A 25417-nucleotide genomic window follows, 5' to 3' on the forward strand; every position below is an offset into this window, starting at 1 on the left:
AGAAGAGAGAAAAACACAACGTCTCTAACTATTGTTTACTGAGGACCATGATAGGCTTGCCAGGAGCAGTGGAGGCGGGTGGCTCCGATGTCAGTGGGGTTACGATTCCGCTCCGGGTTTCAGTCAGAACTCTTAAGGAGCTATCGAAGATGTAGACCAAAGTAAAAGTGTAAAATGTGAGTGAGAACACGTGTGAGTCACTCTTAAGCGCTTGACTTGGTTACTTGTTATGGTATTCGTCTGCCCCCCTCTGCCTTGTCCATTAAGACACTCTCACCTGAGCATCCAGCCCCTGCAAGGCTCCTAGCCAGCAGGGGCCCATTGGGCTAGGTCCTCTGACCCCTGCTCCCAACTCTCAGCTTTCCTAGACTTGGAAAGTGTAACCAGTAGTTCAAGTGGATTTAAACCAACTCCCTGATCTACCGTACCAACCTGAAGAACCTCAAAATTGCTTTTAAAAAATTATACCTGCAACTCTGGTCTTCTCACCTTTCATTGTCCCCATCCCTAATGCCACATTTGTGGAAGCTGGTTCTGTTACTCAACAGTGGGGGAAAGGTGCTCTACACACGCACAGAGGCGCCCTCCTCCTCCTTCCTAACAATTCCAGGCCGTGGCATCCAGGCAACTTGGCCTGAAGCCATTTTGAACTTTCTCTTCTGTCACAGCTCAGTCCCTACCCCACCCTCACCTCATCCATGCCTCCTACTTGTTGTTTCAGGATCCGAATCCAAAGAAAACAGGTCCCGTTAAGTGGTTCCAGCTGGATTTGTGAAAAACAACCCTGTCTTGGAAGAGCAAGGGGGAATCCGCACGTCGTTCTCAGGGCGCTTCTAAGCGGCCCCAAAGCGATAGTGTAACTTACCTGGAGAAGAGCCGAGGAAGAGACGTCCTTGCCGGCGGCGGCGGCAAGGACGTCTCTTCCTCGGCTCTTCTCCAGGTAAGTTACACTATCACTTTGGGGCCGCACTGGGGTCACTTAGAAGCGCCCTGACAACGACATGCAGATTCCCCCCAACACTGCAGCAGGGAGGTCAAGGGGACACGGGGCTTTTGGCGAGCCAGGGCCAAGGCGGCCAAAGCCAGGTTCCCGCCCTCTGAGAAGGCTGCGATGAAGCACCTTATTCCCCCACATTCCCTCCAAAGCCAAAACCATGCCTGCAAAGCTTCTGTAGGGGGCACCCATGGGTTTTCTTTGACATAGGGCGGCCCTCTATTTTAGGGCGACCCTATGGAAAGGAGGACAGGGCTCCTGTATACAGTTGCATAGAAAAGGGAATTTCAGCAGGTGTCATTAGTAGGCATGCAGCGCTTGGTGAAATCCCCTCTTTAACACAGCAGTTAAAGCTGCAGGAGCCCTGCCCTCTTTTGTATCCGATCACTCTAGTATAGCTCCTGCAGCTTTAACTGTGATAAAGAGGGGATTTCAGTGGGTGTCATTGTCAAGCATGCAGCACCTAGTGAAATTACCTCTATACTCGAGGGACCAGATACAAAAGAGGGCAGGGCTCCTGCAGATTTAACTGTTGTGATGAAGAGGGAATTTCACCAGGTGCTGCATGCATAACGACACCTACTGAAATCACCTTTTCAATACAACTGTTAAATACAGGAGCCTTGTCCTCCTTTCCATATGTTAACCAACTCTGTTTAAAGGGCTGTCATAGGACGGTCCTCTACTTGGAAAGCATCTTCTGTTTTGAAGGACTGCCCCAGTCCAAGTCCTACAACAAGCCATTAGAAAGGCCTTCCGGTTGTAAACAACTGAGCATGGATTCCCGGGTCCTTCCCGCTATGGTGAGTTGTAGGGTATTACTATTGAAATAATACTTCTAATTGTACATTTATACATATAAATTAGCATATGCAAATTATATGCAAATTGCTGCCCTTGTTTTTTTTTTGTTTTTTTCCTTCTTTTGGCTACACATTTCCTCTTTTTTTCAGAAATTCAGTGGCCACGCTGCCCTGCCATGGTCAAGTCTAACGTAAAACTGCCTCAGATGTGAACAAGGCTAGGGTGACCCTATGAAAAGGAGGACAGGGCTCCTGTATCTTTAACAGTTGCATAGAAAATGGAATTTCAGCAGCTGTCATTTGTATATATGGAGAACCTGGTGAAATTCCCTCTTCATCACCACAGTTAAAGCTGCAGGAGCCCTGCTCTCTTTTAAATGTGGTCACTCTAGTATAGCTCCTGCAGCTTTAACGGTTGGGATGAAAACAGAATTTCACCAGGTTCCCCATATATACAAATGACACCTGCTGAAATTCCCTTTTCAATACAACTGTTAAAGATACAGGAGCCCTGTCCTCCTTTTCATAGGGTCACCCTATTTGAGAGGCCATTACCACGCACAGGGTGACCCTATGAAAAGGAGGACAGGGCTCCTGTATCTTTAACAGTTGTATTGAAAAGGGAATTCCAGCAGGTGTCATTTGTATATATGGAGAACCTGGTGAAATTCCCTCTTCATTACCACAGTGAAAGCTGCAGGAGCCTAAATGTGGTCACTCTAGTATAGCTCCTGCAGCTTTAATGGTTGGGATGAAGACAGAATTTCACCAGGTTCCCCATATATACAAATGACACCTGCTGAAATTCCCTTTTCAATACAACTGTTAAAGATACAGGAGCCCTGTCCTCCTTTTCATAGGGTCACCCTATTTGAGAGGCCATTACCATGCACAGGGTGACCCTATGAAAAGGAGGACAGGGCTCCCGTATCTTTAACAGTTGTATTGAAAAGGGAATTCCAGCAGGTGTCATTTGTATGTATGGAGAACCTGGTGAAATTCCCTCTTCATCACCACAGTTAAAGCTGCAGGAGCCCTGCCCTCTTTTAAATCTGGTCACTCTAGCATAGGTCCTGCAGCTTTAACTGTGGTGATGAAGAGGGAATTTCACCAGGTTCCCCATATACACAAATGACACCTGCTGAAATTCTCTTTTCAATACAACTGTTAAAGGTACAGGAGCCCTGTCCTCCTTTCCATATGGTCAGCCTAGGGCTGCAGCCTCAATCAATGTAGATATGCTCAGATTTGCAGGATGCCTAGATTGCCATCTTGCAAGACACAGGTGCAAGGCGTAACCCTCTAAATCTCTGGATGAAGATGAAGGAAGGTAGTCTGAGTTCTTGGTGGGGCTGCCTTCCCTCCTGATGGGGTGCCTCTCCCAACCAGATGCTGCAATCAGCATCTGAGACCTTCCTTTGAGCGCCTCAAGGGAAGCTTGGAAGGTGGAAACAAGGAACAGGGCCTTCTCAGAGGTGGGTCCCCTATTCTTGAATGGTCTCCCCACTGAGGTCCTCCTGCCGCCATGACTGTCATCTTTTCAATCCCAGGTAAAGATTGTCCTCTACTCCCAGGAATTCAATGGCATATGATGGAGGCATTTATGATCTCAGGTCAAGTATCTTACTGCAACTGTTTTAGCCATTTTTTAATATATATTTTTTAAATTTTGTATGTTGAAGTTTTTATATTACGTTTTTATTATCTTGTATTTGGTTTGTAATGTTTCTGAACCTCCCAGAGAGCTTCAGCTAATGGGTGTTATAGAAAATAAAATAATTGATTCCTCCTCTTTTCTCCCTTCCATAGTCTTATCATCATCTTCGTTTGGACGTGCACGCCCCCCCCCCCCAATATCCCAATCCGGACCTTCCGGATCGAGCCCAAACTGATTCGGGTCGATCTGGATACCCCCCTGACCTCCTCCGGAACTGGATCCGGAACGAGATCTGGAGGTCCAGATTGATATTAGGACGCTTTTTTGCCCCCCCCCCCCTTTTCCACTTACCTCCTTCCATGGCAGATGGTGGAGGCAGGTGAGTGGGGAAGGGGGGGACAAAATAAGGCATCCAAATAAGCCCCCCTCCTCCTTCCCCCCTTCCCTGGCTCTGTTGCCGCCACCGCACAGACCACAGCAGCGGCGGAATGCAGAGCCAGGTAAGTGGGGAGGGGGCCTTAACTGGTTCTGCCGTCTGCTGTGGTCCGTGCGGCAGCTTCAACTGCCACTGACGCCTAAGGCCGTGGCCTACTTCTGGCCTTAGACATCAGTAGCAGTCAAAGCTGACGCAAGGACCGTGGCAGTGGCGGACGGCAGAATGAGGTAAGACCCCTCCCCCTTCCCTGGCTCCGCCGACATCGCCACACGGACCGCAGTGGCAGTGGACAGCAGAGCCAGGTAAGCCCCTCCCATTCTCCACTTACCTGCCTCCGCCGCTGTTACCACACGGACCGTGGTGGCAGCGGAGCCAGGTAAGCCCCCCTTCCCCCTTTACCTGCCTCCAAAACTTCGGAACGATTTGGACCATTCCAAACCGCTTAGAGTCGATCCGGACCTCCACTGACTCACTCTGGAACCGGGTGTAGGAGGTCTGGATCGGCCTGCTCCGCTTCGGATTTGGGGATCCGAAGCGGAGCGGAGCACAACCCTAATCTTCATAATTTGTGCAACGAACTTGGAGCTCTGCAGGTGGACGGAGGACCAGACCACGTGGAGGAAAAAGACAGAAGGAGCCATAGTTACCTTACCTTCTCACTCTCTTCTGCAATTTTCACAACATTTTGAATATGTGGTGCATTTTCTTTGATTTTTTTATTGTATTTTGCAACATTTTGAAAATGCTGTGGATTTTGTTTTAAGTAAGACCAGTATGCTCAGGTTGCCCAGTTCAGTGACAGACAGTTGCACAGCACAGCAATCCTGAGGATTTGTGGAATACACACAGACCTGTCTTCATAGAATCATAGAATGATCGAACAGTAGAGTTGGAAGGGGCCTCTGAGGCCATCGAGTCCAACCCCCTGCTCAATGCAGGAATCCACCTTCAAGCATTCCTGACAGATGGCTGTCCAGCTGCCTCTTGAAGGCCTCTAGTGTGGGAGAGCCCATGACCTCCCACAACCTCCCTATGTCATTGGTTCCATTGTTGTACTGCTCTAACAGTCAGGAAGCTTTTCCTGATGTTCAGCCAGAATCTGGCTTAATGTAACTTCAGCCCCGTTATTCCGTGTCCTGCACTCTGGGAGGATCGAGAAAAGATCCTGGCCCTCCTCTGTGTATTTTAAGTATTTTAAATTTTTAAATACTTAAAATGTGTATTATGTATATTTTAATACCTTTTAAGTATTTGAAGAGTGCTATCCTGTCTCCCCTCAATCTTCTCTTCTCCAGGCTAAACATGCCCAGTTCTTTCAGTCTCTCTTCATAGGGCTTTGTTTCCAGACCCCTGATCATCCTGGTTGCCCTCCTCTGAACACGCTCCAGCTTGTCTGCGTCCTTCTTGAATTGTGGAGCCCAGAACTGGACGCAATTCTCTAGATGAGGCCTAACCAGTGCTGAATAGAGGGGAACCAGTACCTCAAACGATTTGGAAGCTCTACTTCTATTAATGCATACTAAAATAGCATTTGCTCTTTTCCCCTAGTTGTTTCACACAGCTGCAAAGGATGCAGATACTGTATCTCTGCATGTAGCAGCAACTCAAAGCAAAGAGTGTCAAGGGGGGGGGGGCTGTGGCCTGTGGCTGTGTAGGGGATGGGAGTGGGGGAACGGATCCTGTGTAAATCAGGGTGACCCGACATGGCTGCTCCAGTAGCTTGTTGCTCTTCCACCCCATTGCTTGCTGCAAAGGCCTTTCATCCTCCACCGCGTTGCTGCATCAGCAACACTTTCCCCAGTAGCAACCTTGGATGCAGCTGTGTACACAGAAGAGGAGCGCGGCTTTGTCCAGCGAGGGAGACATTCCTCCAGAGACGCACGGGAAGGAGAGTTCCCAGCTTAAAGCTGCTACACTGCAGAAGTGACGTCACATGCTTGGATGTCTGGCTATTTTTCTTGCCGTTTCCTTTAACAATCACATGACTGGGACTGCAGCGTGGGCGGTGGGGGGGAGGCTAACCTTTCTCTCCATGACATGGTCCCACTAAACCTGCCCCCCCCCCTCCAGGCTGCCATTCTTCCTAAGAGGGAAGCACCCATCATTGGACAGTGAAGATCTTTCTTCTGGCTGCACGATGGTGGAGTCCACAATTTTGAGCTGCATTAATAGAAGTATAGCTTCCAAATCACGGGAGGTACTGGTTCCTCTCTATTCAGCCCTGGTTAGGCCTCATCTAGAGTATTGCGTCCAGTTCTGGGCTCCACAATTCAAGAAGGATGCAGACAAGCTGGAGCGTGTTCAGAGGAGGGCAACCAGGATGATCAGGGGTCTGGAAACATAGCCCTATGAAGAGAGACTGAAAGAACTGGGCATGTTTAGCCTGGAGAAGAGAAGATTGAGGGGAGACATGATAGCACTCTTCAAATACTTGAAAGGTTGTCACACAGAGGAGGACCAGGATCTCTTCTCGATCCTCCCAGAGTGCAGGACACGGAATAACAGGCTCAAGTTAAAGGAAGCCAGATTCCAGCTGGACATCAGGAAAAAACTTCCTGACTGTTAGAGCAGTACGACAATGGAACCAGATACCTAGGGAGGTTGTGGGCTCTCCCACACAAGAGGCCTTCAAGAGGCAGCTGGACAACCATCTGTCAGGGATGCTTTAGGGTGGATTCCTGCATTGAGCAGGGGTTGGACTCGATGGCCTTGTAGGCCCCTTCCAACTCTGCTATTCTATGATTCTATGATGCACTGTGACCTCGCCCCATATATTGACAGTAGGGCTACCTCAGTAGTGGGCAAATGACCCCCCTCCAGATGTTTGGGCCTACAACTCCCATCATACCTCACCATTGCCATGCTGGCAGGCCAACACATCCAGAGGGCCACAAGTTGCCTAGAGAAAAGAGTGCCTCAGAGCATGTGCTGTGTGTCTTCATCATCACAGCTAGCCTATGTTTATCCTGAACTGGGTGGCCATGGGTGTAGGACTGGCGAGAGGCCAGCTTCCACGGAAGAGGCCAGGTACCTATCTTTTCTTTACCTGTTGAGCAGGTGTATATAGACATGTTCTAAGATCACATCCTCCCGCCACAGCAGAAAAATCCTCCTCCTCTTCCTCCTCCTCCTCCTCCTCCTCCTCCTCCTCCTCCTCCTCCTCCTCCTTCTTCTTCATGTTTTTTAACTCAAACCTGCCCTGGAAATCTTGTGCTTTCCAACATTTCATAATAATAAATAATAATAAAATTTATTTCTTACCCGCCTCTCCATTTTGATTGAGGCGGGGAACAACAGTAAATAATAATAATAATAATAATAATAATAATAATAATAATAATAATATACATAAAACTGAATTAAGAACACAATAAACATTGTTAAAACATCCTAAAAACTTACTAAAAGCATCCTAAAATTCCCCTGGATAGGCCTGCTGGAAGACATCAGTCTTTATAGCTCTCTTAAATGCTAATTGACTGTCAAGTTGGCAAGTCTCCTCCGGCAGGCCATTCCACAGTCTGGGAGCAGCAGAAGAGAAGGTCCGCTGGGTTATACTTGTCAGCCTAATTTTGGCAGACCGAAGTAGATTTTTCCCAGAGGACCTGAGTGTGTGGGGCGGATTGTACGGGAGGAGGCGATCCCGCAGGTAGCCTGGACCCAAACCATGTAGGGCTTTAAAGGTGATAACCAACACTTTATACTTCGCCCGGAAACTAATTGGCAGCCAGTGAAGAGATTTTAAAACTGGTGTAATGTGGTCACCCCTAGGTGTACCGGTGACCAGCCTAATCGATAACAGGGATGGGGGACAAGCTGTCGTGAAAGCTGTGATCTTTAGTGATTTAGGGCGCACTTCTACGGGCCCTGGGACAGGCCATAGGATGGATCATAATCATAACCCTCCAAAGTCAGAGACAGAGGACTGGAGGAGAGGAGCTGATCCCCCCCACCCCAGCAACCCTCTGCCTCTGCAGAAAGATCCATGCCCCTCCCCACTCTGACATCGGGGCTCTGACCTTGGGAAAGGGAGCAGATCTTGGAGCCTTGCTAGACTTACCTTAAAATCCCGGCATGTGGAGGGGCCAGCCTGGTGCCCATGCTAGAGGTAGCGCAGGCTGTCGTTCCTGTCTACATGTGACATGTGACGGGGTAAAAGAAAGCCCCGTTGCGTCAGCCTTTTTTTTTTTTTTACATGTAACGGGGCCATGTGTGCAGGAGCGCACCAACGATTGTAAGCCATATGGCAGATTGTCTTGCTTTGTTTTATTATGTACAGCGCCATGAAAATTGATGGCGCTTTATAAATAATAATAATTATTAATAATAATAACAATGATGATGATGATAAGGTAGGCTTTTTTTAAAAAAAAATGGGTTCCCTGCCCCCCCTGCCCCCAATTTCCCCCCCGCAATGTCCGATGCCCCCCCCCCCGCCTGCCATGTCCGATGCCCCCCTGCTCCCCCTGGCTGCGATCTGTGATCCCCCGGGCGCGATCTTCCCTCCAGCTCTGTTCTTCCCCCTATCTCTCCCGCCGGGTCCGCTCTTCTTCCCCTGGCCCCATCTCCCCCCCCCAATTTCTCCCCCTGGCCTCGATCTCCCTCCCCCTCCTGCGATTCCTGGCCCGATGTAGCTGGGAAAAGCCACGGAAGCCAGGAAAAGCCACGGAACGGGCTAGACCTTCTGCAGCTCCCCCCAGGGCTACGGAAATACCGGGCCACAACTGGTGCCGGTTATCCCAGGCCAAGGAAAGGTTTAGCCCGGGCTGACCCCGGGATCCCCTGTGCGTCATCTGGATAAACAGGAGTGAGGCCAGGTATCAGCCCAGGCTAAACCCTAATCTAGTAACAGCCACAGACCTACTATGGGTGGAGCAGGAAAGGATCCGGTGGATGCAAAGCCCTTCCAGCCCCATATCATGTGGGAAATTTAGTTCAGCCCTGTATCTGGTCTAAGTTCATTCTCTCCTACTGGGAAAGGAATTTTGTTTGTTTGTTTGTTTTGGGGGTGGGTGGGGAATCTGTTACGAAGAGCAGAGAATGCCACCCTCCCTTCCCTGTTGCCCAGGCAGCTGGAGCCCTGCAGGGTGTTGGATGCATGGGACGCTCCTCCTCCAGGGGGCGCTCTGATGCCATCTATAGGATCGCCATGTTAATCAGGGAGTTTAATCTGTTTTTGAAAATCCTTTCAATCGACTAAAAACATGTGCCCAATTCATCAGGCAGCTTTTGCCAAAACCTAATTATGCTTGAAGTGAAGAACTTATGAGAACTGTGCGCATCAAAAGCACCATCTCAGAGTAAGCATCTCTCCTTCTCACCCTTACATACATTAAGGAATTCCTCCTCTGCGATGGAGCTGCTGTAAAATGTGAGCACAACTGCAGAGGGATGCATGAGAACTTTGTTTCGGTTCGTTTTCGATTAGGATTTACCCAGTTCGCACCTTCAGGAATAGAAGCGAACGTGAATGCAATCTGCTGTCAAAGTCTATACATTTCCAAGCTTGCAATGGGATGTGTAGACAGGCCCCTCCCGGGGGGGGGGGGAATGTATTCAGCAGCATGCAAACATTTGAAAAATGCTCATGAAAAAATACGCACTTCTGAAAAAAGCAGACAAATACGCTTTAATCAGTGGGAGAAGAATGCACACATTTCAGGTTTGCGGGCCATTGATGCCTGCATTTTGAAAACATGCAACAATATGGGTTATGAGAAAAGAAAAAGTTGCAATCTGATGGGGACTTGAGTTGGAAGGAGCTTTGAGATGGAATCCAGAGAACTTCCGTGAACCCGGGTTTTGTTGATTCACACATCCCTACATGCACATCACCTAAAAACAAATGATGTTTATTTTCCCCTTTCATAGCACAGAAGGCACTTGCCTGCAGATTTAATCAGCAAGGACAAAAGAGGAGTCCTACTGGATGAGACCAAGGGCCTATTATTATTATTATTATTATTATTATTATTATTATTATTATTATTATTATTATTATTATTAGAATCATAGAATAGCAGAGTTGGAAGGGGCCTACAAGGCCATCAAGTCCAATCCCCTGCTCAATGCAGGAATCCACCCTAAAGCATCCCTGACAAGTAGTTGTCCAGCTGCCTCTTGAAGGCCTCTAGTGTGGGAGAGCCCACAACCTCACCAGGCAACTGATTCCATTGTCGTACTGCTCTAACAGTCAGGAAGTTTTTCCTGATGTCCAGCCGGAATCTGGCTTCCTTTAACTTGAGCCCGTTATTCCGTGTCCTGCACTCTGGGAGGATCGAGAAGAGATCCTGGCCCTCCTCTGTGTGACAACCTTTCAAGTATTTGAAGAGTGCTATCAGGTCTCCCCTCCATCTTCTCTTCTCCAGGCTAAACATGCCCAGTTCTTTCAGTCTCTCTTCATAGGGCTTTGTTTCCAGACCCCTGATCATCCTGGTTGCCCTCCTCTGAACACACTCCACTATTTATTTATTTATTTATTTAGCACCAACAATGTACTTGGTGCTGTACAAAATATACAAATAAAACAGTGATACCCTTCCTAGAGGCTTACAACCTAAAATCACATTAAAACATATGAAAGGGGATCCAGTCCAGCTCTTGTTCACACAGTGGCCAACCAGCTGTCGACCAGGGACCCACAAGCAGGATTCAGTGCAAGAGCACCCTCTTACCCATGTTCCCCAGCATTGGTGTATACAGGCTTTCTGCCTCTGATACTGGAGATGGCACACAACCATCAGGGCTAATAGCCATTGATAGCCTTCTCCTCTGGGAATTTATTCAACCCCCTTTTAAAGCCATCCAAATTGGTGGCCATCACTATGTCTTGTGGAAGCGAATGTTGTTGAGGCCCATGACACATACCATATACTGCTTTCAACCCTCTTTCATGGTGTTATATCGTGCTTGGTGTAGATGTGTCATCAGCCCCAACATGTTGTGAGTGCACTTCATTACCACTATGGCCATAGATAGACGGGGCTTTATCCTGGGGCGAACCCCGGGATTGTCCCTGTGTGTCTACATGAAGCACAGGGGATCCCAGGATCAGGGAGGGATGACCCCCTCCCTTGCCATAGGATCTCGCCCTACCCTTTGGCCCCAGTTTAGAGCCCGAGACCGCGGTGCTGTGGGTTGACCCGGCTCTGTGCGATTCCTCGCGAGGAGCTGAGAGCCGCGCATCGGGGGTAGGGTGGCGAAAGCGGGGAAAGTAAGTTGAGTTTTAAAAAGGAATTACCTTTTGCGCACGAGCGCTCATGCGCTGCTGGTCCTTTAAGAAAATAAAAAAAATGGCAGGCACGACGCCTCTCCTTCTGAGGTCGTCGAGCGTCGTGTGTAAACAGAGGAGGGATCTCGCGTTAAACACGATGCGAGATCTTCCCTCCTCTGTCGCAGGATAACAGGTAGGTCTAGCTAAGGCCTATAAAGCAGTACTGTAGATCTTGCAGCGCACTTCAATACCGCTATAAAACCGTCGTGTGGCTCCTGCCTTTTATATACCGCTTTCCTACCACTTTCATAGTGGAATATCCTGCTTGGTGTAGATGAGTCCCTTGTTTCCCAGCAGAATCCTGTGGTTCCAGTGTCATAGCAGGGGGCATTTTTGGTGGCACAGCACAGTGGCCACTGAGGCCGCACGGCCCACCCCTGACCTAACTGCACCACTGATCACATCGCAAGTTACTGCCTGAGTGCCCATCAACACCAAGCCTCCATCCTATCACAATATGGAGGACTACAACTCCCATCATCCCATGTCGGTTTCCTCAGGTCGGGGAAGAATGTATTACCCTTTGCAGGCAGTTCTTCCCTGCCTAGTGCAGGGTCCGTCCATTCATGGGCTCCACAGCAGCTGGACCTGCACTGACATCTAAGAACGTACGTAGGAACATAGAAAGGCATCTTATACCGAGTCAGATCCTGGGTCCATCTAGCCCAGGACTGCCTACACGGACTGGCAGCAGCGGCTCTCCAAAGTTACAGGAAGGAATTATTCCAGCCCTACCAGGGGGGATTCCACATGTCGTACTGAGGGAGCTTCCATGCGGCCCCAGTGCGACGTGAAAGCGATCGTGTAACTTGCCTGGCGAAGAGACGAGGAAGAGGTGTCCTTGCCGCCGCCACCACCACCCACCTACCTCCTCGCCGGCTGGCTCAGAGAGCTCTGTTCTGGATGGGGCTTCACTCCCTCTGAATGTTCAGGTTTGTAGCTTGTGGGCTTTCCTGGAACCCTCTCTGTCACTTGAGGCTCAGGTGGCCTCGGTAGCAGGAGTGCCTTCTACCAACTGGTTGGTGGCCCAGCTACGCCCCTCTCTGGAAAGGGTTAACCTGGCTTCAGTTATCTTTGCTCTGGTAACCTCTGAGTTAGATTACTGCAATGCGCTCTATGTGGGGCTGCCTTTGAAGACGGTTCAGAAGCTGCAGTGGCCATATTGATGCCAGAGGCCAGAAGGTCCAAACATATCAGACTGACTCTGGCCTGCTGGCACCTCTGCCTGTATGTTTCTGAGCCCAATTTAAGGTGCTGGTTTTAACCTATAAAGCTTCACATGGCTCAGACTGCATTCCTGATGGAGCGCCTCTCCCGACACAAACTTACGTGTTCACTATGCTCAACATCTAAGGTCCTCCTCTGGGTGCCTACTCTAAGAGAGGCTCGAAAGACAGCAACAAGGGAGAGGGCCTCCTATTATTATTATTATTATTATTATTATTATTATTATTATTATTATTATTTATATAGCACCATCAATGTACATGGTGCTGTACAGAGTAAAACAATAAATAGCAAGACTCTGCCGCATAGGCTTACAATCTAATAAAATCATAGTAAAACAATAAGGAGGGGAAGAGAATGCAAACAGGTAAGGGTAGGGTAAGCAGGCACAGGGTAGGGTAAAACTAACAGTATAAAGTCTGCACAACTCTGTGGTGCCCCCCTCTCAATCCTCCCAGAGTGCAGGACACAGAATAATGGGCTCAAGTTAAAGGAAGCCAATTCCAGCTTGACATCAGGAAAAACTTCCTGACTGTTAGAGCAGTACGACAATGGAATCACTTACCTAGGGAGGTTGTGGGCTCTCCCACACTGGAGGCCTTCAAGAGGCAGCTGGACAACCATCTGTCAGGGATGCTTTAGGGTGGATTCCTGCCTTGAGCAGGGGGTTGGACTCGATGGCCTTGTAGGCCCCTTCCAACTCTGCTATTCTATGATTCTATGATTCTATGAATTATGGGATCATCTCCCCAACGAGGCCCTGCTGGGCGCCAACGTCGCTGCCGTTTCAGCACCAGGTCAAGACTTTTTTGTGTCCTCAGGCATTTGGCAGCATATGATGAGTTTTAATCAATCCTGGATTTGCGTTATGGTTCAGCTGATTACTCAATGTTGTTTTTCAATATATTTTGTCTCTGTGTGAACAGACTGTCTGTGTTTCTTATGTTTTTAAAGTTTGCATATTTTCGCATTATTATTATTTTTTGTATTTTAATGTTTTTAATCTTTGTAAACTGCCCAGAGAGCTTTGGCTATGGGGTGGTATAGAAATGTAATAAACAACAACAGAATGAAATTTAATAGGGACAAATGCCAAGTTCTACATTTAGGGAATAGAAACCAAAGGCACAGTTACAAGATGGGGGACACTTGGCTCAGCAATACTACAAATGAGAAAGATCTTGGAATTGTTGTAGATCACAAGCTGAATATGAGCCAACAGTGCGATATGGCTGCAAGAAAGGCAAATGCTATTTTGGGCTGCATTAATAGAAGTATAGCTTCCAAATCACGTGAGGTACTGGTTCCTCTCTATTCGGCCCTGGTTAGGCCTCATCTAGAGTATTGCGTCCAGTTCTGGGCTCCACAATTCAAGAAGGACGCAGACAAGCTGGAGCGTGTTCAGAGGAGGGCAACCAGGATGATCAGAGGTCTAGAAACAAAGCCCTATGAAGAGAGACTGAAAGAACTGGGCATGTTTAGCCTGGAGAAGAGAAGATTGAGGGGAGACATGATAGCACTCTTCAAATACTTAAAAGGTTGTCACACAGAGGAGGGCCAGGATCTCTTCTCGATTCTCCCAGAGTGCAGGACACGGAATAACGGGCTCAAGTTAAAGGAATCCAGATTCCGGCTGCACATCAGGAAAAACTTCCTGACTGTTAGAGCAGTACGACAGTGGAATCAGCTACCTAGGGAGGTTGTGGGCTCTCCCACACTAGAGGCATTCAAGAGGCAGCTGGACAACCATCTGTCAGGGATGCTTTAGGGTGGATTCCTGCATTGAGCAGGGGGTTGGACTCGATGGCCTTGTAGGCCCCTTCCAACTCTGCTATTCTATGATTCTATGATTCTATGTAATAAACAATAAACATGTTTGCAGGCTCGCACACTGAAGGCATGCGTATCACCTCTTCCCACGCAGAGATTTTTTTTTAAAGCATTGAGTGAGGGAGCTGAAAACTGAAAACTCGGGGTGCACATGTGCACTGCACATCAGCAGCATTTTAAAAGCCATCCCCAACATCTGCTGATTTACCGGGGGGACACGCCAGAAAACAGATGCTTTCTCCAATAAGCCAGGGCAGTTAGAAGGTGTGGCCCCAATCCCACCGAGAGCAGGCCTTTCACAGGGATGCTAATGGAGAGCGGGCTGGTGGTGTTGAGCATGGTTTTCCAAGTTCTCCCATTCATTTTCTCATGAGAAGGACAAGCCCAGAGCCGATCTCTTCTTTGCTGCACAATTTAGTTCCTTCCAGTTTCCCCCCAGCTGGTGTGGGACTCTGTCCCTTTCAGCCAATCAGGGACACAGTTATTTGTGGGCCTGACGCAAGCAGTTGTTACTCAGAGATGACAGATGTGAAGTCAGATGGGACTTGGGAGGATAGAGGACTTTTTTTTTTGCTGTGGCTGGCTCCTATTTTGGGGGCAGACGGCTGGACCCCTGACAAATGTCCTGGACCCTCATCGGGGTCAGGGGAGCAGGACCCCTCACAGATATTCCAAACCCCTTCCTTAAATTCATAGAATCATAGAATAGCAGAGTTGGAAGGGGCCTACAAGGCCATGGAGTCCAACCCCCTGCTCCATGCAGGAATTAGGGGTGTGCACGGACCCCCAATTCACTTCTCTTCCAGATCCACAATTTGCAGATCGGGCCGCTTCGCTCCGCCCCGCTCCGCCTATAGTCCGCTCCGCTGCAGAGCTCTGGATCCGGATCGGAGCTCCGCTTTTCCCCCCATAGGCTTGCATTGAAATCCAAAAACGTCTACAACTTTTTTTCTGTTAAAGTTAGAAACCTCAAGTTTGGCACCATGACACCTCATGGATGTATACACACGCATGCCAAGGCTCAATCCAATCCAAGCAGCCTCTGATTTTTGGGGAATTTATGAAAATCGGATACCCCATTTTCAGACATGCACTGTTCTCTGACAATTTGACAGATAAAAAAATTTGAAGCAGGCACCCTCACAGATGCCATCTAGATCCACAATCATGCCAAGTTTCAAGCAAATCCCATCATCCTCTGATTTTTGGCGGGGCTTAAACCTTTTAACTCACCCCAATTCACACCCCTTTTGATATCTCCGTCAATTTTCACGTTAGAAACCTCAAACTCAGCACTATGATAGATTATCCATGGATACACATGCATGCCAAGACTCAAGCCAATCCCACCATCCCCTGATTTTGGGGGAATTTATGAAAATCGGACACCCCATTTTCAGACATGGACTGTTCTCTGACATTTTGACAGATAAAAAAAAATTGAAGCAGGCACCCTCACAGATGCCATCTAGATCCACATGCATGCCAAGACTCAAGCCAATCCCATCATCCCCTGATTTTTGGGGAATTTATGAAAATCGGACACCCCAGTATCTCAGGGATTTAAAGCTGCAGTCAGCTCAATGGGGCCATATCAAAGGAAATCCCAACATGCCATGAATTGGGGAGTAGAGATAAACCTCTATGAATCTTCTTCCACACTTGAAAAATTGATTTGGAACTTCCAAAAGTCAAAGTGAGCGCAGGAAGGACTTATCCCCTGAGTCAAAGCAAGACACACACAAACCATCCCTGCGAGGCGGGCAGGGGAGGAGGGAGGGAGGGAAGGCAGGCAGGCAGCAGACATTTCTGGGGGCATAAGGAAGTGAGCCAAGGATAGTTTCAAAGCCAATAATGCAAACCATCCCTGTGAGGTGGGAGCAGCACAGAGAGATGCCTTTTCTTTTGCATCCCATAACTAGGAGAATAGGAGGATAAGAGTAAAGCTTTGTGATCCTTGCTTCAGAGTTGATTGACTGCACTGTGATCACAGGGATTACTGAACAACAAAATAATAATGTTAATAGCAGTACTAATTAATATTAATAGCAACAACAACAACAACAACAATAAGGAGTTGAACCACAATGAAAGCCTGCCTGACTTCACTGAAGAGGAAAAGCCAGGAGAGCTTGGGCTATGGGGTGTAAATAATATAAAATGGAATAAATAAATAAATAAATAAAGGAGGGGTGGAATTAAAAGCAGCAGTGTTGCTGAATAAACAGCAAGAACTTTTTTTAAAAGGCTATATCTGTCTTTTACCAGTAAGAGGGAAGTGGACGTGCCCAGGGGGAGGGGGAATTAATGCCAATTTGACTGTCCCTGTCTAGGGACCACTCTTTAAGAAGCCAACTTACACTTCAACTCATGATAGGCATTGCTTCTCCACTGGTTACTCTTTGGAGGGCTCTGATGACCCTCCAAGGGTGGGAGAGTGTGTGTGCACTGGGCATGTCCACATGCCCTAGGGGACCTCATCCCCTTGCACCACATCTATTCAGTTGTTCACCAAGGTTAGGGTGGGTAGCAGTGCTGTGTTTCCTATCTGTTATTTATTTGCTTACTATATGATTTCAGGTTGTGTTTGTGCATTTGGTGGGGCTACTGTTTTTTAAAAAACACTGGGAAAAGTCTGTTCAGACTAAGAAAGAGAAGTTCCCAGTATCCCGTTTTGCCTATCCCCTCCTCCAACTTTGGGATCATGTGATCATGCCCGGGAGTTGACTCTGCCCCTCAGCACTTCAAAAAGGTAAATCTCCTGGGTTTTTTACCCGGTTTTTAAAAAAATTATAGCAAGCGAACCGCACCACGCAGAGAGCTGAGAGTAGGCTCAAAATGACCCCCAGCCACGACTCTCTAAGCACAAAAAGTTTCAGAAAGATAGCTTTAAAAACAACACAGTTATCCCCTATTCTTTTCTGCAATGCAATCCTATGGGCGGAATTTTCCAAAATGGCGATCGCATCGCGCCGCGAAAAGAGAAGCGCTCCGCCTATGGGCGCTTCTCTTCACCGTGCTTCTAAGGGTCCGCGGTCCGCTTCTACTCCACCTCTGGGCAAGGCGGAGCAGGCCAATTCGCTTCTGATTCTCCGATTCTAATCGGAGCGGAGCACACCTCTAGCAGGAATCCACCCTAAAGCATCCCTGACAGATGGTTGTCCAGCTGCCTCTTTCTCAACTTTCTCCCCTCTTCTTTTTCCTTCTTTAGCCTAGAAACGTGTCACTAATTCCGCCTTTTCCAACCTGGTGCGCTCCACAGATGATTCGGAGTACAATCTCGATCATCCCTAGCTAGAATGACTAATGGTGATGCTGGCGTGGGACGTTGCAGTCCAACACATCGGGAGGGCACGGGCGTATAAACTGATCTGTTGCAAAAGGTGTTTCTAATGGGTTGGTGCTGTTTATTTCTTCTATTGTTGTGTTTGAAATTGTGTTTTTAGGTTATGTTATCGTTAGCCTGCCTTGAGTACCAAGGTGGGATATAAATTAATCCAATCAATTCAGGGTGCGATCCTATGTATGTTTGGACAGAAAAAGGTCCTACCGCTCCCATACTGGCTGGGGTACGCTGGGAGTCCCAGTACGTTCTACTTTCTAAACATGCATAAGATTACACACACATACCCCCAAAATAAAAAATATCAGTTTGGGTAGGCTGCTCTAACTCATAGAATCATAGAACTGTGGAGTTGGAAGGATGCACAAGGATCATCTCAGCCTTTCTCAACCTGGGGCGCTCCAGATGTGTTGGACTACAACTCCCAGAATGCCCCAGCCAGGCTGGGGCATTCTGGGAGATGCAGTCCAACACATCTGGAGTGCCCCAGGTTGAGAACCACTGATAGTCCAACCCTCTTCAATGTGCAAGAAAACCAGTTAAACCATCTATGAGAGCTGGCAGTCCAGCCTCTTAAAAACCTCCAGAGAAGGTTTCACTGTTGACCGTTCCACTGTTGTACAGATCTTACATTCAGGAAGTTTTTCCTTATATTTCATCGGAATCTAGGTAGCTGTAACTTATACCCATTATTTGGCGTCCTATTTTCTGTGGCCATGGAAAATAGTTCTTGACCACCCTCCTGTGGCAGGCTTTTATGTACCTGAACACTGCTAACATGTCTCCTTTCAGTCTTCTTTTCTCCAGACTGAACATCTGAAGTTTCTTCATCCCGTCCTCGTAAGGCATGTCCTCAAGTCCCTGTATCATCTTTGTGGCCCTCCTCTGAACCTGTTCTAACCTGTCAATGTCTGTCTGGAAATGTAGTGGCCAGAACCATACACGATACTCCAGGTGTGGTCTCATTAGTGTCGAATAGAGAGGAATAGAGTCATAGAATAGCAGAGTTGGAAGGGGCCTACAAGGCCATCGAGTCCAACCCCCTGCTCAATGCAGGAATCCACCCTAAAGCAGGTCACTTTACCTTCCATATGGAATATGTGCAGCCCAATGGTTCCATAAGAAATCCCTAAGAAATCTGCTGTTTTAAACTTTTGTAAACTGCCCAGAGAGCTTTGTCTATGGGGTGGTATATAATTATTATTATTATTATTATTATTATTATTATTAATAATAATAATAATAATAATAATAATATAGACAGACATTTTGTCTTTCCTTTCTTCTTCTTCTTCTTCTTCTTCTTCTTCTTCTTCTTCTTCTTCTTTTAAAAAAACACCTTAACATGTGTTTTTATTTCTTTAACATAAGTCAGCAAAATCACTCTACACGTGTTAGATTACTTGGGGCGGATCTACACAGCGTCGTGAAGGCGTCGTGAAGGCGCTTGCGTGCGCCTGCAGGGCGCCCCGAAACTCCTTGTGTAGATCCTGCTGCAGAAGAGACGGAGGAGGAGGCAGCGGCAGCAGCCCCGCATCGCCCCTCGCGGGGACGGGGCGAAAAGTTTCCGGGCTCGGGGAGGTGGGCGGCGGCGGCGGCAAGGACGCGCCGACCCCAGAAACTTTTTGCCCCGTCCCCGCGAGGGTGATGCGGGGCCACCGCCGCTGCCTCCTCCTCTGTCTCTTCTGCAGGCAGGATCTACACAAGGAGTTTCGGGGCGCCCTGCAGGCACACGCAAGAGCCTTCACGACGCCTTCACGACGCTGTGTAGATCCTCTCTTGGATTTAGGTTTTGGCTCCTTGACATTGCTTTTCATGGGCTACCCAGGATCCCCCCAGTTCAGCTGCTCCCCTCACACCTAAACAAGCAGGCACACAGAAACGTCTGGCTACGTGCTTCTACAACTCCTCTGTAAAACTGAATTGAGGTGAGCCCTGGAAGCAAGATGTGGTAGCTAAAGGAAGCAAACATTTTAGCTGTGTACTGGGATATTCACACACATTTCCCCAGTAGAGGCTGGTAGCTCCGATGTCCGTGGGGTAATGAATCTGTTCTGGGTTTCAGTCAGAACCGGTCAGAAAACTAAAGGAGCTGGACAGCTCCTTTAGAGTCCCGACCGAAACCTGGAATGGATTCACTGCTCCACGGACATCGGAGCCACTAGCCTCCACTGCATTTTCCCCACCAGGCAGCCTACTGGTGATTATTTGGGAGGAGGTGACGGCATTTTGTACATGCTCAATGGCATGGTTCCATTCAACCATCCCACAGGTACAGGCCCAGTCGACTTCCAGCCTCCTTCCCATAGGGGGCACCTTCATGGAATCATAGAGGTGATTCCAAAAGCAGAGCTAGTGTGCGTTGAAATTCGATTCTGAAGTTCACGAAAGAGATTTTGCTTTCAGTTCCTTACTGATTCATCCCCCCTTACTCCACGAAGCAACCGGCCCTTCCATATTCTGATGTTACAAGTGGGAAACTGAGGTTGAAAGGGCTGTCTGCTAGCTGTGAGACTCACTCAAAGAGGGCTTAGAAGTCCTATTATTTTCACATGTGCCCCTATAGCTCCAGAACTCAACCCCAGAACCCATCATTGGATGCCATCACACACACATACGCTTTCTTCTGACACCTGTGGAAGGGGCGCAAGAGCTTCTGGGCATGGGTGGAGTGCCTTATTCTAGCCATTGAGCCACCCAATCCAGCTCCCTGATATCTAGGCTCAGGCATAGCTTCTGGGCAAGCTTGAAGTGACCCGAGCACTTCTCCGGTTCCAGGTCTATCACACCCTACCCAAACAAGACCTTTCCCTTACCTTCAACAGCCACTGGGTATTGTTTTCCAAGACCCTCTCAAGCTGCTGGACGCGCTGCGTGGACTGGTCGTCGTTCCGCAGCGAAGGGCCGGCGGGCGAATCCCTCTGGAGAGTGTTGACGTCGAAGGCGTCCGCGGCATGCTGGCAGGGCGGCAGGTCAGCCTCCGGCAGGACAAAGGTGTAGCTGCAGCGCCCGTGCTGCACGCGGTGGGATCGCCTGTGGATCCCGCCCTCTGTCGCCCTCCGCTGGCTGCCCGCTGCCCAGACCGCCGCCAGCAAGGACGCCAAGGCCAAGAGGTGGAAGTTGGTAGCCGTCCACATGGCTGCCAGGTGGCAGAGCGTAGGGCCAGACCGGTCTGCTCTAACACCCAGGCCTCATTCGTCAGGCAGAGGCTGATGAGGGTGAAAATCACGCAGCCTCCGATGCAGACTCAGGGGATGAAACAGCTGCCTGGGGGATAACTCCCCGGATTCCCTTTGCAAGGCACACTGGTTCCCTCCGTCCTTCAAAACATCTTAAAATCCCATAAACTCCGAACTTCCTCTTATCCCCCTCCTCTTTTCCCCTGTCTTTCTAGCACCCCCACCCCACCCCCTCCAATCCCCGGCGTCTCTGCTCTTTCTTTTATCACTATCCTGGCTCCAGCGGCAATACTGGGCAGCCTTGCCAAGAAAAGGGAATGGGGGGAAGGAACGAAAAGAAAACGCAGAAGAGTTCGGTGATTCCCCCCCCTCCTTCCTATCCCACTAGAAGAGCTCAAGTTTCAAATGTGAAGTTACTAGCACACACACACACACACACAGAGAGAGAGAGAGAGAGAGAGAGAGAGCGCCAAGCCAACAGCCCCTTCCAGGCCTATGTACAGATTTCGGTTTTCTGACACATATAACCCTGTAAGCGACAACCAGTTTATGTAAATTTGCTGATGCGGAACTGCAGCGGGCAGTGGGATTTGTGGGGTGGATGCAAGGAGCTCATGCGCACCCCTTAACCTGGAAGAGATGAGATCGCGCAAATCAGGATTCCCCACGCACTGCCCAGAAGTTTCTGGGTGCTCCATGCCATGTGAGAAAAACCACCGCATTCTCAAGGCACAGTTCGCTGGGCTTGTCTCACGAATGCCAACTGTGCTACTCCAGGGTGCAGCTAAATAAGTTTAGACCCTGGGTTTAATGACGTTTACTTCTTGGGAGGAGAGCAATGACAACTCTTGATAAAATAGTTAAGAGCAGAGACGCCACACTGACAACAAAGGTCTGCATAGTTAAAGCAATGGTATTCCCCGTAGTAACCTATGGCTGCGAGAGCTGGACCATAAGGAAAGCTGAGCGAAGGAAGATAGATGCTTTTGAACTGTGGTGTTGGAGGAAAATTCTGAGAGTGCCTTGGACTGCAAGAAGATCAAACCAGTCTATACTCCAGGGGCGGATCCGCACGTTGGCCCCAGAGCGCATTTATGCGACCCCAGGGCACCCCGAAAACGATAGTCTGTACTTGCCTGTAAAAAGAAACGAGGAAGAGCCGCCGCCGCTGCTGCCACCACCCAGCTTCCTGCTCCCCGGCCGGTTCGGAGAGCTCTTTTTGAAGAAGGCGGGGGGGTAGAGAGCTTCTTCCGCTCTCCACCCAGCTCTCCGTCCCGGCCGGGGAGCAGGAAGCTGGGTGGCGGCGGCGGCGGCATCATCATCGTCGTCTCTTCCTCGTTTCTTTTTACAGGCAAGTACAGACTATCGTTTTCGGGGTGCCCTGGGGTCGCATAAATGCGCTCTGGGGCCGACGTGCGGATCCGCCCCAGGAAATAAAGCCAGACTGCTCACTTGAGGGAAGGGTAGTAAAGGCAAAACTGAAGTACTTTGGCCACATAATGAGAGGCCACCAGTGAGGGAGGAAGCAGCAGCCAGGCACCTCTCCACCGTGCCTGGGTCCAGCTCCAGCTGAGAGCCCCCTCCCTCCTGCTGCCAACTGTCTCTGCAGAGGCCACCAGTGAGGGAGGAAGCAGCAGCCAGGCACCTCTCCACCGTGCCTGGGTCCAGCTCCAGCTGAGAGCCCCCCCCCCCCCTGCTGTCAACTGTCACTGCTGAACTTTGCAACTAAGATTGTAGTGCCTGAATTTTCTTTCCTTTCCCCCCTCCTCCTCCTCCCTCCCAATCCCCTTTCCTTTTGTGTCATGTCTTTTAGATTGTAAGCCTGTGGGCAGGGACTGTCAAGAAATACTTTTGTAAGCCGCCATGAGAGCCTTTTTTGGCTGAATGGCAGCATAAAAATCCATAAATAAATAAATAAATAAATAAATAAATAAAATAAGACAGGACACCCTGGAGAAGATGCTGATGCTGGGGAAAGTGGAAGGCAAAAGGAAGAGGGGCTGACCAAGGGCAAGATGGATGGAGGATATTCTGGAGGTGACGGACTCAACCTTGGGGGAGCTAGGGGTGGCGACGGCCGACAGAAAGCTCTGGCGTGGGCTGGTCCATGAAGTCACGAAGAGTCGGAAGCGACTGAACGAATCAACAACAAAAAGAACGGCCCGCCTCACCCCGGCCCCATTCACGCAGCCAATGTGTATTACTTCGGTTGCGAAGAACACACCTGGCATTTTGTTTCTCCCCACTGGCTCACCTTTCCATGCTTTGCAAGTGCTTCTACACTCTTTAGGGTGACCATATTTTGGAAACCAAAAAGGAGGACAACACAGTCGGCCCTCAAGGGGGCGTGCCCACCAACGCGTCTGGCCCCAGGGGGCGTGTCCAGCACGCCCCCTGTGTTTGGGTGCCCACCCGAACACAGCCTTGGTCACATATCTGATTTCACAGCACACGATTAAGACAAACTTGTTCTACATAACATCTCTTGATATGTTTCAAAGAAACCCTACCAACAACAACAACAACAACAACCACCTGTTTGGCAACCCTGATTAAAAACAAGATATACTCTGAACATGTGCAGTTTGGCATTTTAAATTCATCAATTACAGCACCATCATGGCTACAGGAATAAAATGGGAGTTTGCTTCTGCTGCCCCTGACGCTAAACTCTTTTACTTGGGAATAAACACTGTTGTGTTGTAGAAAAGGCTGATATATCTTGTAAAAGTAAACATTGAAAAAGGAATATCTGTAACCAGGTACATGCTGAGCCATCCACATCCTGGGTATTAAATGTTCCTTTAAAAAATGAGAGCGAAGAACAGTGCGGTGAACCCCATCAGTTCCAGTGGGCTGAACCATGGCCATCTGGCCCGGATACTGATGCCAGACCTCTTGGCCATGGCCCTCTGTGGATGGATATTAGGGTTGTGCACCACTTTGGATCTGAATCCCAAATCCGAAGTGAATCGGGGTGATTCGGAGGGCTTTGAAACAGATCCGAAGCGAATCAAAACAGGTCCGGATCAGTCCAAAGCGTATCGGCATGCTCCGAATCAATTTGGATCTATTCGGATTGATTTGGACCCTTTCCCAAACACATATAGTAATGAAAACTAGCACCATGATATATCTGTTCCCAAAGGTCAGCCTTCACTGGAGTCTGCCCTGCCCCATATTTTATTTTATTTATTTTATTGCATTTATATCCTGCCTTTTTTTCCTCCAAGGAACCCAAAGCAGTGCACATAATCCTCCTCCTCCTTTCCATTTCATCGTTACAACAACAACCCTGTGAGGGAGGTTGGGCTGAGAGTCTGTGATTGGCCCAAAGTCACCCAGTGAGCTTCCACGGCCGAGGGGGGACTAGAACCCGGATCTCCCGATGCCCAGTCCAACACTCTGACCACTACACCACACTGGCTCCATAGTTTCATCATATCCGTGTGAGATCAAGCTAAATAAACCAGCCATTTCCATGGAACCTGGCAATATGTGACCCCATCCCAAAAAATGATTTAAGACTGGAGTGCAGAACCTCTTTCAACACTAGGGCAAAATGGGCAGGGCCAAGGCAAAAGGGTGGGGCCAAAAAACCCAGCCTATTGTACCAACTTCGCCCTTATCTGGACAGAGACAGCCTAGCTACAGTGATCCATGCTCTGATAACCTCTCGTTTGGATTACTGCAATGCGTTATACGTGCGGCTGCCTTTGAAAACGGTCCGGAAGCTTCAGCTGGTACAAAACAGGGCAGCACGGTTACTAACAGGGACTGGCCGGCGAGATCACATTACGCCAGTCCTTTTCCAGGTTCATTGGCTGCCAGTCCAGGTCTGGGCCCGATTCAAAGTACTGGTATTAACATTTAAAGCCCTAAACAGCTTGAGGCCAGGCTATCTGAAGGAGCGCCTCCTCCCGTATGTACCTGCCCGGACCCTAAGGTCATCCTCAGGGGTCCTTCTCCGTGAGCCTCTGCCGAAGGAAGTGAGGCAGGTGGCTACCAGGAGCAGGGCCTTCTCTGCTGTGGCACCCCGGCTGTGGAATGAGCTCCCTAAGGAGGTTCGCTTGGCACCTACATTATATGCCTTTAGACGTCAGTTGAAGACCTTTCTATTCTCCCAGCATTTTAACAGTCTATAAATTTATTTATTTATTTATTTATTTATTTATTTATTTATTACATTTCTATACCGCCCAATAGCCGGAGCTCTCTGGGCGGTTCACAAAAATTAAAAACATTCAAAGCATAAAACAACAGTATAAAACCATAATATAAAATACAATATAAAAGCTCAACCAGATCAAAACAGCAGCAATGCAAAATTACAAATTTAAAACACCAAGTTCAAATTAATTTATAGACTGTTAAAATGCTGGGAGAATAAAAAGGTCTTCACCTGGTGTCTAAAGGCATATAAGCGAACCTCCTTAGGGAGCTCATTCCACAGCCAGAGTGCCACAGCAGAGAAGGCCCTCCTCCTGGTAGCCACCTGCCTCTCTTCCTTTGGCAGTAAATTTGAACTTGCTGTTTTAAATTTGTATTTTAAATTTGTATTTTTGCATTGCTGCTGTTTTTATCTTGGTTGTGCTTTTTATATCGTATTATGGTTTTATATTGTTCTTTTAGACTTGAATTGTCTTAATTTTGTAAACCGCCCAGAGAGCTTCGG

The 25417-nt window shown here is 48.6% G+C and overlaps 1 protein-coding gene across 1 annotated transcript in view; it reads right to left on the reverse strand.

The window, feature by feature from the left end:
* Positions 1–20754, reverse strand: part of ANGPT4 (angiopoietin 4) — a 61210-nt gene extending 40456 nt beyond the window's left edge. The window contains exon 1 of the mRNA XM_063121164.1: positions 20380–20754. Within this exon, the coding sequence (XP_062977234.1) occupies positions 20380–20700 (321 nt within the window). The 5' untranslated portion in view covers positions 20701–20754. The remainder of the gene's footprint in view (positions 1–20379) is intronic.
* Positions 20755–25417: the final 4663 nt, after the last annotated feature.

This window comes from Elgaria multicarinata, chromosome 1 (assembly GCF_023053635.1).
Source record: "Elgaria multicarinata webbii isolate HBS135686 ecotype San Diego chromosome 1, rElgMul1.1.pri, whole genome shotgun sequence".
In the NCBI taxonomy this organism is placed as follows: Eukaryota; Metazoa; Chordata; class Lepidosauria; order Squamata; family Anguidae; genus Elgaria; species Elgaria multicarinata.